This window comes from Adelges cooleyi, unplaced genomic scaffold (genome assembly GCF_023614345.1).
Source record: "Adelges cooleyi isolate 19-005CV unplaced genomic scaffold, UGA_ACOO_1.1 ACOO_flye_CR_arks_rails_tigmint_CR_PRNA_651, whole genome shotgun sequence".
NCBI lineage: Eukaryota > Metazoa > Arthropoda > Insecta > Hemiptera > Adelgidae > Adelges > Adelges cooleyi.
In genome coordinates, this window is record NW_026096352.1 from 3,864,228 (window position 1) to 3,882,720 (window position 18,493).

The 18,493-nt window shown below is 29.3% G+C and overlaps 4 protein-coding genes across 8 annotated transcripts; 2 read left to right on the top strand and 2 right to left on the bottom strand.

The window, feature by feature from the left end:
* Nucleotides 1-1,096: 1,096 nt before the first annotated feature.
* LOC126844500 (uncharacterized) lies at nucleotides 1,097-4,971 on the top strand. Of its 4 annotated transcripts, none has more exons than XM_050582751.1 (5): nucleotides 1,100-1,232; nucleotides 1,988-2,132; nucleotides 3,237-3,446; nucleotides 3,949-4,185; nucleotides 4,240-4,964. In XM_050582751.1, coding segments are annotated over exons 1-5 (1,044 nt in total). In that variant the 5' UTR covers nucleotides 1,100-1,231; the 3' UTR covers nucleotides 4,691-4,964. The 4 variants fall into 4 exon arrangements, with proteins under 4 accessions (XP_050438709.1, XP_050438708.1, XP_050438706.1 ...); XM_050582749.1 differs by having other exon boundaries at nucleotides 1,159-1,297; nucleotides 4,240-4,966; XM_050582750.1 differs by having other exon boundaries at nucleotides 1,160-1,297; nucleotides 4,258-4,961.
* LOC126844499 (meiosis-specific with OB domain-containing protein) lies at nucleotides 4,727-10,638 on the top strand. Of its 2 annotated transcripts, XM_050582748.1 has the most exons (12): nucleotides 4,727-4,820; nucleotides 5,056-5,215; nucleotides 5,316-5,498; nucleotides 6,483-6,605; nucleotides 6,986-7,114; nucleotides 7,345-7,420; nucleotides 8,173-8,365; nucleotides 8,511-8,664; nucleotides 9,328-9,516; nucleotides 9,750-9,894; nucleotides 9,968-10,163; nucleotides 10,253-10,638. In XM_050582748.1, the coding sequence occupies exons 4-12, from the start codon at nucleotides 6,488-6,490 to the stop codon at nucleotides 10,439-10,441; spliced, it is 1,389 nt and encodes a 462-aa protein (XP_050438705.1). In that variant the 5' UTR covers nucleotides 4,727-4,820; nucleotides 5,056-5,215; nucleotides 5,316-5,498; nucleotides 6,483-6,487; the 3' UTR covers nucleotides 10,442-10,638. The 2 variants fall into 2 exon arrangements, with proteins under 2 accessions (XP_050438705.1, XP_050438704.1); XM_050582747.1 differs by having other exon boundaries at nucleotides 5,056-5,498.
* Nucleotides 10,589-13,873, bottom strand: LOC126844501 (probable dimethyladenosine transferase). Its single transcript, XM_050582753.1, has 7 exons — nucleotides 13,655-13,873; nucleotides 13,376-13,562; nucleotides 12,417-12,584; nucleotides 11,545-11,680; nucleotides 11,256-11,477; nucleotides 10,798-10,904; nucleotides 10,589-10,718 (listed from the first exon to the last, which is right to left on the bottom strand). The coding sequence occupies exons 1-7, from the start codon at nucleotides 13,701-13,703 to the stop codon at nucleotides 10,676-10,678; spliced, it is 912 nt and encodes a 303-aa protein (XP_050438710.1). The 5' UTR covers nucleotides 13,704-13,873; the 3' UTR covers nucleotides 10,589-10,675.
* A 1,057-nt stretch (nucleotides 13,874-14,930) lies between these two features.
* LOC126844407 (mRNA export factor Gle1-like) lies at nucleotides 14,931-17,430 on the bottom strand. Its single transcript, XM_050582584.1, has one exon. The coding sequence runs from the start codon at nucleotides 17,149-17,151 to the stop codon at nucleotides 15,337-15,339; it is 1,815 nt and encodes a 604-aa protein (XP_050438541.1). The 5' UTR covers nucleotides 17,152-17,430; the 3' UTR covers nucleotides 14,931-15,336.
* Nucleotides 17,431-18,493: the final 1,063 nt, after the last annotated feature.

Below are 18,493 nucleotides of genomic sequence, written 5' to 3' on the forward strand. Positions count from 1 at the left end.
TAAATTAAATTATGTCATTATTTTATTATTTTTGAAATTAATTATAATAGACAAATTTACTTTATAGATGTATAGGTTAGGCATTTTCTAATCAAGGGTTCTGCTCACAGGATTTTGCATTTTAGGGTACTTCTCAGAATGATTGGCCCCGATCCCGTAAAACCTAGCGCCGGCGCTGCCTCTAACCTCCCCTGTCTCTACTATGCCCCAACCCCACCGTGTATTGAAATATCTATTTCAATAAACCTAGTAAAATTGTGATATGATATTAATGTAGTCTGTAAAATATATGCTCAATATTCATTGGCACCGAGAGTTGTAAAGATAATGGCATACAAATAAGGAGAAAAATAATTCAAATAAGAAGCCAATAGGACTACTTCACGTATGTGAAATAACCATAGATACTTGGGATGTACCCAAGAACTTCCTAGTGTTATTAGGGTGTGTTATTCGTCTTACTATGTATAAAAAGTAAATACAAGTACCTATTCAATATTGTTCACAGTGAATAATTCCACTACACTAAAATGTTCAACCTATAAAAATCACCAAATCTGTTTTAAAATGAAATACATATAATAATGTTGATATTGTGCTATCGATTATAATAAACATTTTCAGCAGTTCCTCACAAGTCACAATGCAATATAACCGGTTTGTGTAGGCATTGTAGTTTATCTGTAATTTATCTTATTTAGTGTACCTTGAGCATGATATAGTTAGAGTAAGTGCCGATGTGGCGTTCCGCGTTTGTAAGAATTCGATATTTACCGTACCGTATTATTTCTAAATTTTAAAAACAAGCCCAAACACTTTTATGTATGAAAATAATATTACGGCGATCACAAAAAATGTAAAAGGTATTCTACTTGTAGCTAGCGTCCACTATCAATTATTATTATTTACAATTGATATTTTTCATAACTGCAATATCTGCAAAAATAAATACGCTTTGATAGTACAAATTTATGTTAAGTATAATATAACGAAGACATGGTCCGTAAACTTGTTTTATTACTATACAAATATAATAAAGAAATGATTTATCTACTAAACCTTTGATCTGTCGATAAAACATGTCTAGCAGTGTTATCGTTTTATATGTACGTTTATAATAGGGAACGACTTACCTAGTAGTTGCTCGCTTAGTACTTACCAAATAAAATTAGATAGACGCCAAATTGTTTTCGCAGTTCTTATTTTTCAAATTGACACTTATTAATTTACAAGTAAGTTATCATATATTTTTTTATGTAAAATTCATAAATGACCATTCGTCACGAGTATGATAAATGTAGGTATTATGTAAATGCATTATTTTATATTCTGTTACACTTGCAACAGATACTTATAAGAGGGCGTTAGAATATTTTCCAAATAAAATTTAATCTGATGCTAAAAAAAGTGTATATTTATTAATACCTTTAAAAATATAACTTGTTTTTGGAAAATCTATTGTCCATCATGATGGTTTATACTTTATTGAAACCAAAAAATAACAAAACAATTTTTTTTACCAAAACCTAATATTCACCTTAATATTTAACATAAAAATAACAAAAACATTGGCATTTTCAAAGTCTACATACTTTATTATTTTCAACATTTCAATTTCCATTTTTGTGTTTTTAAGTAAATCCTCCGTGAAACGAGTAAAACGCATTCTGCATAGTTTTTAAAATAAATAATTAGGAGATCTTTAAAGGAAATTGATTTTTGTGGGGTTAAAACAAATGGTTTCATTTGGTTCATAATAATACTGCAAGTCGATATTACGTCAAATGAATCACCTAATATTGCCCAATATACTCTGATCTTTTTCCACTATTAGGTAACTTTATAGAAACTAATTTTTACTAACTTGGCTACCTTTTCAATTTTGACTACTATCATTTTACACTATTTATATCTCAGCTTCGCATCAACGCTATAATAAATTAAAAGTAAATTACGATGTCCAACTAAAGAAAATGTAATTCAACAGTGTTTAAAGAAGAAAAAAACAAGTTGAACATATCTGCAGCAAGAAAAAGATTAAAATTCATTTTGGAAGAAGGTTGTGATATCATGGTTGACAAAACTCGAGCCAGACATTTACCTGAATGGTTTGACGAAGAATTGTTTATAAGGTAACATTAAGACTAAAATGAATTAAAATTCAATGACTAAAGTATACAAATTAGACAGTAAAATACTAGATAGACAGAACAAAATCATTTTTATTCCTTCTATATTTCTGTAATTTTGACGTGGTTTGGCGACTGGGCACTGGCGTCCACTTAAAGCATAAGCGGCAAAGCTTGAAGTTTAATTCTATTGTTAAAAAAATTGTCACATGAAGTCTCCCTAAATAATAAATTTCGTTTCTTAAAATATGTATTGTATTTGTTTGAGGTAACATAGGTGCAATTATCATTTTAAACTTGGTAAATTTGGATTTATCATTTTTTTCAATATTTAAAAAAAGTTGGTAACGCACTAAAACGATATTGTGACATAATAATATATGCTTTGGGGTAAATATTAATTTTCTTAGTAAATAAGGATCTTTCGCATGTTTCTGAATTTACATGTAAAGTGATAGCAACTAGTGTGATTTTATAAAGTTTAAAAACAAATAATTTACTTATATGTGCCATACATATATGCGGGATGAAGTTGACGAGTAGATTAAGGCGGCAGTGTCTGCGACTAGAATTCGACCACAGACGGCCTAAGTTGTGAAAATTAATAATGAATCTGAAATAGACCAAAACATATCTACTTTCATTCATAGGCGCCATGCGAGTTTTTAGTTGAATTCAAATAACTCCTTTACTGATGTAGCAAATTCTAAAAGCTTTTCTCAAAAATCAATTATTTATTTAAATTATAATGGCATCTTATATTAAATAATAAACTTTTTCTAGTCAATATTTTTGTATACCTGATGAAATATTGTAAATTGCTGGGTGTCACACAAACAAGCCAAAACGACTTAACCAATTTCGATACCTTTTTTATAGAATCCATTACACGTTTACGGACGATAGCTTTCAGTTACCTAACTTAGCTTGTATATATTGTTCGGTTACGTAAACAATAAACATCAGTCATATTATTGATAGTATAATAAAGTAATAATAATACTTAGTTTGAATATCGTCTTTAAATTACAAATAAATTGATAGAAAATCACAACAAAATGTTTAGAAAACAAACCCAATTATTACGCTATTTTGTTGTTTTTATAGTGGACAAAAATGTTACTTGTCGAATATTTATACAGCGTTCATAGTTAATGTCATTGGTTTAATATTGGTGGCATCAATACCTACGGTTATTGATGTAGTGGTGCTCACAAACAAATCAAATACCCCTTTTAAGGCATATAAACGATATACAGATACACTTCAACATGTTTTAAACTGGTACACTTATGACGTGAAAGATATGAAATCAAAGTAAGTACTAAAAAATCCATTCAAGATCCTTAAGTTAAGCTTAAGTCAAGTTAAGTTCCTTAAGTTAACATGAAAATTGCAGTAACCGTATATTTTCAGATTTTACTTAGTACCTAACCATAGTTTTTAGTATTAATTTACAATAAGATTATTAACATAATTAAATAGGTAAACAATCGTTTTTATTAACTCCTGAAGTAGCAACAAAATTCTATATACAAATTGAAACTATAGCTACTTAACTTACTGTTGTCTCATATAAAGATTGGTTAAAACTTAAAAGTATACGTAACTATACTATTTTAGAAAGAAAAAACAGTTTGTTTTTAATGTAATGTATAATTAGGAATAAGATCTAGTTAGTGGAAAATAAACCCTGTTTTTTATAAAACAAGATTGAAAATTTAAGTGACCAAGAATATTATTTAAGTAAAGTTATCTATTGACTTAAATACGTTATAAATATTAAATATACCTTTAAATAAGTCGTGCCCGTTTATAGATGTCAAAAATCGATATCTGTAGTCCACGGACTTCATTGCGCCGCTAGCCAAGCATCTAACAAATGCGGACTCGGTAAAAGGGTAACACAAACAGACATGGCAATATCGCAATTCATTTTTATGGGCTTGATTTTGTTAAAGAAAAAAGAACTGGGTTTTTCCTGCACAGAAAACGATGAAATGGCCATCGTGCACTTATGGCGAACTCTTGGATACTTTTTAGGCATTGATGACAAGTAAGTAGGTAATGATAATACTACTCTTTATTTTTTGCTTTAATAATTTCCTAGTTCCTACTATCGGTTTAGATTCAACCTTTGCCAAGGCACTCTGGAAGAAGTACGGGACCTTTGTGCAGTAGTATTGAGTGACGTGTACACACCTAGTCTATCGCTACCACCCAAGGATTTTGATTGTATAGTTGAAGCAATGATCGAAGGTTTTAAACCAGTTTTGCCAATAATCGACTTAAAAGCAATCATGAGATATACGAGAGAATTATGTTATCTACCAACAAAACCGTTGACCAGCTATAAAAGTAGATGGCTTTACAATGTTCAAGAATTAATACACAACACGCTTCTTACCAAGCAATGGTTAGCGTGGGCATGCAGACCTATTCTAAACTATCTTTTAAGGATATCTGTTTGGATTAACATGAATTTCCCGGTGATCGCGGCAATAAAATTCGGTACAAGAGCTTTTCACGATATTGAAGAACCACATAATCATATTAACTAGTCAGTACACCGCATTTTATTAAAAAAGAAATGTGGCCTCTAATTGGCCGATATGGCGATGAAACTATTAATTTTTAGAAGAAAACAAGAATATGAAGGCACTTTAATTAAATATCATTAACGTTACATAGGTATACTAATTTCCTTTGTCTTGCTTTTTATAATTTAATACTATATCTTAATTTAAAAAATTAAAAACTATGAAAATAATACAATAATAATTTTTAATATTATTCAAATACGTCCTTGTACTTTTTGCTTATTAAACGCCTATAAATAATTAATTGTTGTTAAATTTGTATAATTTTAATATTATTTGACATTTGATAATAGTGATTACAAACCACTTTATTATGTGTGTTATAGGCAAAGCGGAGGGGGGAGTGCTTATAATGTTTCTTTAGCACCTTTAAATGTTTCGTGTTTCTGACACTTTAAACGCTTAACCTCATAAATTTATACTTTATAAGTAAACCGTTGTCGACAATAACACCAAGTATTAGTGGGAAGTTACATAAGAAAAACGGTATGCACAAAACTTATTTTTCCTTAACACTGTGTATCGATTATTATTATTTTTTATTACTTTTATGAATCATCGTATGGCTTATTTTGATCGGGAGTAGACATAAAAGGCTCAAGTTCGGTCGTCCTAAAAGGGGATGGAAGTTCTTTCTTAAGTCAGTCGTCTCCATAGACAGTGAGAACAAACACACTGTCTCCTTCGTCTTAACTCTTAGCTACTCGTTCTCAAATTGTAGCGATAAAAAATTATATTACATTTTATGCAACATTCAAGAAAAGCATATGTAAGTACAAATCAACGATAAAAAAAATTTAAATTTAAAATTTAAGTATCCGTGCATCTTGGGTATAGACATTTTGAAATCTCTTGTGCATGAAAGAGTTAAAGTAGTTACACAAAGGGTCAAAAGTTAAAATTCAGTAAAGACATACATAAATAACAATGCTCTGAATTACAATAACAATATTCTACGTACCTACTGAAATAGCGGCTGTAGACATTGTGGATTTTTCGTTAATTATAGTTACTATATTACCAATAAATTAGACATTTAAGATTAAAAAAACCACTTTAAAAAAATTAATTGCTTCAAGTGTTGTTAACTGAACTCTTTGTAAAACTGCATAACTTAACCAATAAACTATACAGTTTGTCAGTTTACTTTGAACAAAAATTAAGCAAAATAGTCTCGTCCTATATCCGATATGAAATAGAAATATAGAATGTTATAATACAAATTTAATAAGTACAATTAGACACCAACTGATACAATATAAGGTATAAGTTATAATTAAAAGACTTTTAATGTTATCACTACCATGGTTTTAGTAACTCATTTTGAGAGTAACCTGACATACCATAATGTATATACCATATTATACCTATAATAAATAAATTTTAAATAAAATTATAGCTATAATGTTATATAGTATTACACTAATTCTAATAATTTATTTGACGTTTAATTTTAAGTGCATCTGTGCGAATTTAACGTAAGTTATTGTTCTATAAATTCTGTTACAGTTTTATTTAATTAATTTTTGTTATGTACTTATTAGTTATAGAACTTTTAACAATAACAAATGAAAAATTCAAAATTTAAGAAAAGTTTAAAATAACACCTAGTATGTCTCTACTAGAATAATGTTTTGTGATTATCCGACTCTAATAATATGAAGGGTTATAACTTATAAGTCTAAGCATCTTCTAAAACTATTATTTACATTTTTAGTTCTATAATAATATAGTGTACATCATTTTATTTTAGCTAATATGGCTACTGGTATCATGCGACTTAAAATAAATTCAATTAGCGTAGGAACAACCAATTTTATCCTAATTGGTATTATTATTGCAAAACAGAATCCGAGGCTTGTAATTTCCAAAAAAGGTGAGCCAACTTAACTCATAATCAGTACTTAAGTCATTTTTTTAGACTAGTTTTAAATGGTTTCAACTTTATATAACTAATCAACAATTTTATTAAGCCATTATTCATATCAATAAATTTAACACACCCCCCCCCCCTCTAATAATAAATGAATTAGATACAAACAGCAGCTTGCAAATGACAAAACTTACACCTTTTATTATTCGCTTTAGGAAGTTGTTAAAAACAAATTTAAATAGTCCTAAAATAGGTACTTATTGTCTCCTATCAGCCGGTGTACCTACCTACACAAATGAGAAGCAACGTCATGTAACAGGAAAAAACACGTGCAATTTATTAAAGTTTTTCATTAACTTAATTATTTTAATTTTTCTTTATAGATAATACAACTTGGTACGTTTTTACATTTACCTTGCGAGATTCTCCTGAAGGTTTCCTAAATGTGACTGCGTGGGGTTCTTTTGAATACATTAATAAAATAAATGCGACATTCAAAATCGGAGATGTCGGTAGGTACTTTTATATAAGTCATTTAGTCATTTAGTTCATTACCTTTGTCACTCATAATGAATTGTATAACAATAAGCATGTACATAGTTACACTAATAAATTATAAATAAAATAGATAGAGATGGACTCGAGAACCCTGTGAATAATTTTCTAAACTTTACTAGATTAATCAATCAAACTGTTTTTTTTTATAAAAAAATTATTGTAATAGGTCTTATGTTTTTTTTAGTTGACATAGTTAATGCAAAAATTTCTTTTAGAAAAAACGAAGGTGCAATTAATCAATTTACACCATCAGTAACAAGGTGAGTGATTAAAATATGCCCATAATATTTTAAATAGGTAGGTGAAGCCATGAATTTTTGTTTGAAATCTTTTTTAAACTTAAACTTAGTTATCGTAAATACAAAAAAATATCGTCAAAATAATAAAATGCATTAAAAGAAAATAACGGCATCGTACTTATGGACAGTATTGTAATCAAAAGCATACCTACAGCATTTTGCTAGTTTCTCTCAAATGATTGTTGGAAAATTATACGCCTATAAAATACAGTTATAGCATTAAGTATGATTTTAGTATTAAAATTAAAAAAATAAATTTGAAAATGTACACTATTTACACTCCCACTTGAATAGATTGCTGATTGACTAGTCTGTCAACGTTTCGGAATAAGTACTTGCACAGCCTTGAGGATGCAATGTGCAAGTTTTACGAAACCAGTCAATCTATTCAAGTGGAAGTAACCGCAAGATATGTAAATAGTGTAAATACAATACCCCACTATGAATATAAAATCAAATAAATTAAAACCAAACTTAAATAAAAAATAGACACGTTTTTGATATTCCTAAAAATTCTATATTTTTGAATTGATAACTTTTTCACAAAAACCGTTTAATAGTTTAGTACCTAAACATCTCTAGTCAGGATATATTTAGCTAAGAACCGATGCAAGTGATTTCCCTCGTAACACCGCAGGGTAGGTAATACCCAGTCTGTAGCTACGATAAAGTTTTAGAGAATGGCGGTATCTTCCTTTTGGTATGTTTTCTAGCTGTTTAGGTTTAACGCTCTATCAAAATGGATCTCAAATATCTAAACATGACCAAAACGATTGCAAACTGTATCAATATCTTTTGAGACTGCCCACGCGCTCGCCTAATAGCTGTTTAGTTATTGCCGACATTCATTCCCATGGCAAGATTTTGTGCGGAAAATACTGCTGTCTAATGGTAGCAGTAAGACAAGTAAGTATAAATCCGTTGCAAATTTATTCACTGTATACCTACTGTAAAGACTACCTATAATGTACTGTTCCTACAAGCTACATTGCACATACTATTAACTACTACTCAATTACCTTAATAGTTAAAAATGGTCTTTATGTTTAAGGTGAACAATGCTAAATGTATAAAGAGCAAAACTGGCGTGGAATGTAATTTGAGAGAAATCACAGTAATGGACAAAACGCACTCATCTTTAATTTTGCTGATTTGGAACGACGAACTGGTGAAAAGTGCTAGCCAATGGATTCCCAGGGAGACTAGTTAATTATTGTTTTAACAAATTTCTCTTTTTAAACATTTTTTTTTTTTTGTTATTTACCAAATAATAAATGGCTATGCTTTGGTTTTAATATAGAATTGCAGTTAACTTCGATCTTTAGCCTCGATGCGGAGCTCAGAATGTATTAGTTATAAGTGGAAAGGAAGGTGTTTTTTCAACTCCAAATTTAACTGTAACTTTTTAAAAAAATAGTCGAATTACTTCCAAATTTGTAGAGTATTTTCTTGAGGTACAATACCAATATGCAGTGAAAACTGTGAACCAAAAAAATATCGTTAGCACTTACTTGCAGAAGGGGTAGAAACTTTTTCTTTATCTCATATTTTTAAATTTAATAAAAATTAAAAAATGTTAGTCAAAGCTTTTTTTTTTAGAAGTGAAACAAAAAAAAAAATTAAATTCAGCGATTATAAGCATATGCATTGGTAATACACCTATTTATACTTAATTATTTTTACCATCTAGATTTTCGCATCGAAGCTTTTATTTCATAGTAATTTTATCGATGACCACTGTCAGTTATAATTATTTCTAAAAACTTGTGACCTTCCAGATTCCACTATTCTCTAACCTCGCTGTTTTTTTAATTTTTTATATAAAACATTTATTAAAACAAATATTGGTAATTATTTTTTTCTTATAGTTCTATTTTTAGCTGATGTGCGTCTGGACTGGAGTGAATTTAAAGAAAATATGATAGCCATAGTGACTGGCAAGACAATAATTACCGAAAACCCATGCACAAAAGAGGCAGAGGCTCTCAGAAATTTTTCTGAATTATGTTCGATCGGTCCAATAACAACTATTAATACTACATTTGTAGTTCCTGATGGTAATATTAGCAATATCAAACTTAACATTAATATTCCTTGCAGGTTTTTCAGTGATAATTATCCATGTTATTTTGTTGAACGGCAAATTCTAGTGTTTAACATTGGCAATAAAACTTGCCCAAAGCATCAGATTTGCAACGAAAACAAAATAGATATCACATAAAAATCTAAAATTAACGTTGGTTCAAGAACACATAAAAATCTGTATAACATTAATTATTTATAAAAATAGTGGAGACTATAGTGAACATAATGTCTTGCAAAAATATCAAGAAAACGTGCAATATACAAGGTATGCAAGAATTCACCGCTCTTGTATATGCAGTTATAAGCAAATTTGATATCGATGGATTAACCTCTTTTGTCTATACAAAATGGTAAAACAAAATGGGAAAATAATTTAATTTAGCTAATAGAATACTAAAGCTGTACCTTAATTAAATTAAACAGTAATTTATGTGGCTCACGAGTAAACAATGATTTCAAAACATGTTTAAATTTTGAATGTATTTCTAATATGCCAGTGGGGCACGGTGTAGAAGACCTTCGATGTGTGTTAAACATCCGAATGTCATTAACAGACTCCTCTGGTACTTTAGAAAATTGTCAAGTAAGCGATCATACTGCAACAAAATTACTAGGATCAGTAAGTTGTTACATTTTCCCATAATTAATATGATAAGCGGCAGTACGATTCGTTCAATTATGTTAATTAAAATTAACTTTAACTACTAGGTAGAAGATTTCCTGAGTATGAGTTCAACACAAAAGACTGAAATCAAATGGAAATATCTATTCACTAACTGTGCTGTCAAACTAGTAATTCCTAAATATCAACCAAAAAAAAAGCTAATTATTTCTATAGTTGACATCAGAAATGAAGGGAATATTTTTCAGTACATATCAGATATGCCTCTTTTTTAATTTAATATTAAACACATCATTTTTTAATTACTACAAAAGTTAATTAATTTTTTGTTTTCCTACATAAAATATTTCATTTTACTTTTAATTTGCATAGTAATACACTTAATGTTTTACTACACAATATTGTCATAAATTTCAATGAAATGCAAATGTACAAGTCATCTTTATTCAACATATTTAAGAAATTATATATATTTTATTTAACTTAACAAAATTTATCTTAACTTATTGTTACTGAAAATGTATTCCTTCCTTGTTGAATGCAAGAAGCAATCTAAAATACACAAATTATATTTAAATATAATTCCAAAAAAAAAATATTTTTTTTAAGATAAAATAAGAGTTGTACTTACTCTATAAACTCATCAATGTCCATTTTCCTTGCTCTTTTTTCACAAAAATCATTAGTGTTCAAAACTTCATCTAACTTTTGTTTAATATCAAAATCTGTTGGTATTTCCTAAAATAAAAAATAATTTATTTTATTTCCTATTAAATATGTTTTATATTTTTATTATGACAGTAGTATTCATGACACTTTGATGAACTATAGCCAGCTAGTTATTTTTTCCATAAGAAAGAACTGAAAAATTTATAATTTTGAAAATTCAGTATTACATATTTCTTTATACTTATCAAATATTTAATATACAAATATTAGATAAAACTGTGTTTTTTTTACTATAGCGCTCTTTTATAAGAAATCCTTCCAATTCACGTATACACTAGGCGGGACATAAGTACGCAAGCTGTTTTTTTGCTATCTACCCTAACCGGTCTCAAGATAAAAACAAGACTAAAATAAACTAACCATATTTTTCAAGGAACAATAAATTCTGTAGTTTTTCTCTAAAGTCACAGCAACAGCATTTTGTTTAAAAATCGCTCCTAGAGTCTTGTTTTTTCTGGAAAATGCTATCCTAGTTAAGCCGTCCCATTCTTTAAAGTTGATTGGCGGCGGAGGATTACGAGGTTCAATTCGTACAACATTTGATTCCACTTTTGGCGGAGGTCTAAAATTATTTTTACCAACCTAAAATAATAATAACATAATCAAAATTAATATTAAAGTTAAAACTTTACAACATTATTTTACATACTTTCATAAGAAGATCAACCCTAGCCAATAATTGTGTATTAATTGATAGTCGACAGTACAATTTATCTCCAGGTTTTGCAACTAATCGGTATGCAAATTCTCTTTGAAACATTAAAACAGCACATCGAAAAAATGGCCTACATACAAATAATAGTTATTTAAAATTATTAATTAACCTTCATGCGCTCGCGCGGACGGCAAACTGGCCGTCCTTATAAATTTTTTCAAATATTATTGTGCAAAGTGCCAAGGAAACGGTAAGAAGGGTATGTATTCTCTAGTTATACATCTCTCCGATAGAATATGATCGAACTTGGTCAAACCAGTCCACTCCAGCAGTTCAGTATAGCCACAAACTCAGTAGTGTCAGTATGACGGCCAACTTGCCGTCCACGCGAGCGAAAACGAGAATTTTTGCCTGTATTTTTTATACTTACGATCTGGATTTATATTATGAAAAAGGAGCCATATAGGAAAGGCAAGTGTCAATAGAAATTACAAGAACCTTTTACCACTCCCTTGATGCTCTGAAGAAAATTTTTCTCGAAAATTTAAAAGGACGGCCAATTTGCCGTCCATGCGAGTGGATGAAGGATATTTCTATTATTTTTGAAATAAACATTTTTGGTCAACATTTTTTATGTTCTAATGTTGTGTTAGAGGTAATTGACTCTAAATATTTCGAAACATCCACCTTAAATAAAGAATAACTCACGAAAATGATAAAAAAATAAGGACGGCGGTGCAGCGAGCAGCAGTGTAACTTTAGGAGGCGCGAGCACATGAAGGTTAATAATTAATTCAAATTTTACTAGACTAAATTTTAGACTATATGTATTTTATAAAATTGTTAAGAGGTACTAAATTTATTACCTATGTAAAAGTAATTTGAAGACCAGAGGTGAAGATATTTGATACGGTATGTTAGCAACACAAACATTGAAAAACGGCAATTCAGATTTGAGTACATCTCCAACACGTATTTGCAATTTATTTTGATAAGGAGTGTTCATAACACGTTTTTTCAACTCTGCCACTAAACTATAAAAAATAACGGTCAGTATAAGTAAATTATAGTTGATTGTTCAAGATTACATTATTTTTGGATATTAATTCACATGACTATTAGTTTCTAATATATTTATATTTGAAATACCTAAGACTGTATGAAGTTTTCCATAAGCTTTGAGAAAATGCAAAAATGTTAATCTCACATTGTTGTGTTCTACCAAATTTAAACTTGCAAAGCTCTTTTAACAAAAAAAATATGTTCCTCTATATTTATTTTTATTAAACCTTCAATTAGAGTGAGCAGACTTTTTATTTCTTATCACTGTAAAGTGATTTATATTCGTTAATAAAAAATTACGAAAAATGGTCAAAACAGGCTGTTAAACCCTCATTAGTCGAGTGGTAAGATATTCTTTCAAGGTTGTTATAATTTTATTAACCACTTACAAATGTTAGCATAATGTTAAGTTTTAGAGAAAAATTACCTATACAATGTGTCGTAATAAATGCTAATCTAGAGGCATCTTAATATTTTTTTGGTAAGAGGTAAGAGTGAGAGCAATTCCCTATATTCAACCAAACTACTCCTATTTTCGATTTTTTTTTTTTGGGTAGAATTAGTATTAATTTCTTTTGACTAAGTGATAAAACAGCACATAATAGTATGATAGCGGATTATAATCAACAAAAGTGACCAAAATGTACAAACCCATTAATACCTAACCTGTAGAATACACATACAAATAAATATTGTCATTAAAAAACAAATAACCATTGAAATCTAGTAAGTTTAGCTAATTATTAAGTGACAAATATCATACCGAACATCAATTTCACAAGAAATAACTGTTTTGACACGTTCCAATAACTTGATAGTTAAATTTCCAGTTCCAGGACCTATCTCAAGTACAGTATCAGTAGGTAATAAACCTGACTTGTCTACCATTCCTTGAACAATCAACGGATTTTTCAATATGTGTTGTCCGAAGTCTTTTTTAAACATAATTCCTAAACATTTATTAAATAATGCAATTAGGTATAAAACATATTTTTCTTTTGACTCATTCACTATATAATAATAAAAACAAGTTAGATTTTACCTTGTTTGCCATATTCGCTTGGCCCTTTTTCTTTCTTTACTTTAGGCATTGTAAACTATAATTATTTGAACCAATTTCCTGGTAATTAAATAGGTAATTACAGTGCAGGTGAATACTGAATATGCCTCGAATGAGTAGTAACTAGTAACTACTCAGTACCCACTATTTAGTATTCAATACTCAATAATGAAACACGTGAATCGTGATATTTACATTTGGTAGTGATAAAACGGTGTTATCACAGAAGTCAATCACATTACCGATGATAACATACCAATCATCAAAACACAGAATAACCAGAAGGGAATTTTCGAGTCGTATACCTTAGATTCTTTCAGTACAGGTTGCTTTAACGATCATAAGACAATTATTCATCATCTTCATGCTAATGTACCATTATCAGCTAAGGACTCAAATAACCAAGTTTGTTGTGACTTGTGAAAAGTTTCACTATTTGGTAATTAAAACGATCTTTTAACAGCCAGTATCATAGGTAAATGATATGAATAACAAACAACATGTTTTAAATTTATCTATTTGTTTGAATACTTATTTAATTATTTTGTAAAGTTTTATTTACTTAACTTATATCCTAACTCCAAATGAATTTCATTAATTTTAATGTGGCTATATCTTTATATATATCAAATGATCTTACTCGTATGAATTTCTTTTAAATTATTGAAAAATTGTACTATTCTAAATTTATTTAACCTAAATTAATTTTAATATTACTAAGTACTTATAAAAATAAAGTTATACCTTATTTCCTTTTTTTATACAAAATTTCATTCAATCACATTTAATAATTTTGTAGTTGTAACTCATGTAGGCTGTCTCTGTGGCCTAACTACTATCGGACATCGGTGCAGGGGGGCAGCTGCTTCCAGACACATTCTATTTTAGGGCATACGGTATTTTACGGTTTACACTTTACTATAAAAGTTAACATGTAATATAGGGCGCTAAAAAAATGTCTTGCACATGGACGCTTTTGTCTCCAGTTACACTACTGGCCTGCCTATATCATTATGAGTTATGTATTTTGCACTAATAGGTGAATAATAGATCTTAAGTAAATTAATAGAAAATAATAATAGAAATTAATAATAAAAATATACATGGCTAAACTTTAAATCAATATATTTATATAAATATTCTGTTGTAACATTATAAATATTACCCGTTGTTTTTAGTTATGTTAACATTATAACTTTTCATAATTCTTTTTGATTTTCAAAGTTAAGTTTTGTTTTAAAATTTATAAAATAATAGTGATAGATAATTCAAAAACAAATGTTTAAAAATGAATAGGTATAAGCTATAATCACATGAATAATTACTATGCAATAAACAATAAATTTATAACAGTTAAATAAATGAATGAATCAATCATAAATAAATCAATAAATAATTTTAAAATTTAAAAAATCAAACATGACAAAAAATAAGTTAAAAATCAAACAATAATTATAATAAATATATAAATAATTTAGCGCTATATCAAAAAAGCATACAATAATTTCATCTCAAAAAATAAGTTTTTACTATACAACAATAATAAATCTGAGCAACAATTTACAAATAAATAATTTTAAAACAACTTTTTTTTATTATTTTTTTTTTTTTTTTTTATAAAAAACTGTTAGTATCAAAATAAATTAGTTACATATGAACCAAACTTACCAAAACTCTGAAGGTAGCAGACCAATTGGTTCAGAAATAGATCTAGACTCTAAACATTTCATTACCATGTTTTTTAAGCGAGTAACAGGACCGCCGCAGCCAGGAGGTGTAATAAGTTGGATTTTGTTTATGTAGTTGTTGTTCATATACTGTAACAATTTCATAAACTGGTTTTTGTATGTTTGGTGCATTGCAAATCCAGCGATTTGTAAAAATTCAACTAATAGTGTAGGTGTAATGTCAACTATCGGATTTTTGTTTAATACACCCGCTACTAGAGTCCATGCATGGGCTAGACCTAGTACTGGTTGGTCACACCTCAATGAAGAAATTATTAGAGCTGCGTACAGTCGTATTATGCCAGTCATACGCTTCAGATATTTTTCTTGATTTTCAATATTTCCGGCCAAATCAACTTTGTACCCAAGTAATTGATAGTTTAACTGTTCGAAATTAGCGATTTTCATTGCACGGCAACAAAATGGTACCAATATTGGGCATTTTTGTTTAATTTTTGAGAAAAGAATTTTGCCAAAATCTGAGTGATTAGACCAAAGTTTAACAGCTACAGCTGCCATTTCAAAAGCGGCCTGCGCTTTAACACTTAATACCTCCTCCGCATGACTGATGAATTTTTTTGCCAAAGTATCCATACAAAACAGTTGTGCTTCTTTATTTTGGCCAACCATAACATTTGTGTTAGCCACACATATGAACCTTCCACTTAGTAATGCATTCAACTTGGTATACTTTTCTGTCAGGTGAGCAGGCGAAGAAGATGAAATAGTATTGACTAGAGTGTTGATGACCTTAATTATATTATGTCGTTGTAATTTTGTAGTTGGATCAGTTGCAAATGGTACATTTTCTATTACAATTAAATTTTTTATTAATGCATCATTGTTTTTGACTAAAGCAACAAACTGTCGTTTCACATTTTTTATAACGCTCTTATCGGGAATATTAATAGAAAACTTTCTTAACGGATTTCTTTTATTGTCAATTTTGGTGGAAGTTACTTCCGTTTTTGTTTGATTTGTTTTTACCACATTATTATTAAACAATGTGAGATCATTTAATAGGCTGTAAGTAGCTATTAAAGACGATTCTTCAATAACTTGAACATTTTTTAGAATATTTATCCTAGACTCTAACGATTTATAAGTGTCAATTGATAATTGAAATTGTTTATTTTTTACTTCATTACTCACGTTTTCGAACAGTGATATAGCTTTCTTCATAGTTGCATTATAACAGATTTCTCTGCAACGTTGTTCAGGGTTTACTGTGACAGTTTGCTCGGTTTGAGAATGTTTCTGGATTTGCTCCAGAATGAGTTTGTAGTTTTCTTTCTTGATTAAGATTTCACTGCGTTGAAACTTAGGCTTGAACGAAACATTGTGCTTCTTATTACGTAACATTTCAGTCTTCTTCTTCTGCCATATTTCTACCTTCTTGTTCATTATTTGTTGAACCATTGCCTGGCGCATTGACTCTAATCGCAAACGGGCGAACCATCGCATTTCTCTCAACCATTTATTTTGTCCAGCAGCTTCTACGCCAACGGCGCTCAAATTTGAAGAGAAGTTGTCGACCGGCTCGACATAGTTCTCTTTAAAATAATAACTATTGACGGCGGCGAATTTCTCTTTCACCAATTTCAAATGATTTTCTGCCAAAACTGACATCCATGAGCCATACGGACTACGCTGGTGACTGCTATTTATTTGTTGGCTGCATGAATTCTGCTGTTGCAAATAAACAGCATGGTTGTCCAGATGGTAATTGAAACAAGGCGAATTTGGTGCCATCGCGGTGGCAGTGTATATTGTATAAATGTACCTATATACGAAAATTTTAATATCTGAAACCCGATTTGAGAACTCACGTGTTTTCTTTAAGGGAGAAATATTTTCAACGTCACATTTGGCGGTTAACGGGAACTGTCACGACAATAAACACGCTCGGCGAAGACTGTAACTGAATTAATGTTACCCGTCACCGTTTACTCTATACCATTTATTCCAACTGGTCTACCTAAATAATCTCCAATCAACAGACAACCGCTATTCGCTAAGCATTATTGTTTTGATGATAGTAAAATCCCGTTTACCGATCGCGTACTATGCTATAAATACGATTTTAACTACTAAACTCTATAGAATGGCAAACTGTAATAAATAATAATAATAATAGGTCGATTGAAATATGGGAATCGTTTGAACGCGATGGGAAATTTTGAACAGATAACAATATTAAATATTGTTGTAACTTGTACCGCACACGTAAGGTAATACTAGCTTTGTACAGACGTATAAAAATATTGAGGGTAGGTACCAACACTTAATACAAATTGCAATTTATTACTTAATAGGTAGGTATGGTATGAATGCACAATATAAAATATTATTATGCTCTACATATTGGACTCGGGTGTATTTGTTTTTACTATTGAGTAAAACTAATTTTCATTTCACAATCGAGTTGTGGAAAAAGTAAAAACTTATCGAATTGAATTGTCTACTTACCTAAATTAAGAAACAAAGGCATAAGCTATGTTTATGATTTTTTTAAGAGGGGGGAGGAAAGATGTTTTAGAAAAGGGAAAAAAACATACTTGCACAAACTTTTTCAGTTAGGTATTCCGAATACCTAAATGAAAAAGTTTAATAAGCTAACTACTTATTGAAAACTAGTTGTCGATCAGTAAAAATGTTTAATAGCCTATAGGCAATAGCTATTATATTCAATCAATTTATAGATACCTATAGGTTACCCGTATTTAATTTTTAAAGTACTTATACTACTTAAAAATGTTTAATGAGTGTACAAATTTTATTGTGAATAGTAAAATTGGGTTTATTTATAAAAAAAATTACATGCCCAATGTTTCATACACTATAATTTTACCTACCTAAGTAAAATTTAGTTATTATTTGTTTTTATTTTATTTTAATAAGATCGTTTATTTGTCATTTTCACTACTGTGAAAAAAATATCAACATTTTCTTGTAATATTAACTATAATGTATGTCTTCGTAACTCTAAAATCTAAATAAATAACCGTTATTATTGTTCACATGTGTTCTGTAGATAGATATCCGCACGACTTAAAAAAAATTATTCTTTTTTATTCAATGGACATAATACATT

Excerpts from the sequence above, each read along its gene's own strand:
- LOC126844499 (XM_050582747.1), top strand. The coding sequence starts at position 6,488 with ATGGCTACTGGTATCATGCGACTTAAAATAAATTCAATTAGCGTAGGA. Across the intron at positions 8,366-8,510 it reads TAATGGTAGCAGTAAGACAA|GTGAACAATGCTAAATGTAT; the intron begins GTAAGTATAAAT and ends TTTATGTTTAAG. Across the intron at positions 9,517-9,749 it reads TACATTTGTAGTTCCTGATG|TGGAGACTATAGTGAACATA; the intron begins GTAATATTAGCA and ends TTATAAAAATAG.
- LOC126844407 (XM_050582584.1), bottom strand. The coding sequence starts at position 17,151 with ATGGCACCAAATTCGCCTTGTTTCAATTACCATCTGGACAACCATGCT.
- LOC126844501 (XM_050582753.1), bottom strand. The coding sequence starts at position 13,703 with ATGCCTAAAGTAAAGAAAGAAAAAGGGCCAAGCGAATATGGCAAACAA. Across the intron at positions 11,681-12,416 it reads TTCAAATTACTTTTACATAG|GCCATTTTTTCGATGTGCTG; the intron begins GTAATAAATTTA and ends ATTTGTATGTAG. Across the intron at positions 10,719-10,797 it reads GACATTGATGAGTTTATAGA|ATTGCTTCTTGCATTCAACA; the intron begins GTAAGTACAACT and ends TGTGTATTTTAG.
- LOC126844500 (XM_050582749.1), top strand. The coding sequence starts at position 1,270 with ATGACCATTCGTCACGAGTATGATAAAT. Across the intron at positions 2,133-3,236 it reads GACGAAGAATTGTTTATAAG|TGGACAAAAATGTTACTTGT; the intron begins GTAACATTAAGA and ends TTGTTTTTATAG. Across the intron at positions 4,186-4,239 it reads TTTTTAGGCATTGATGACAA|TTCCTACTATCGGTTTAGAT; the intron begins GTAAGTAGGTAA and ends ATAATTTCCTAG.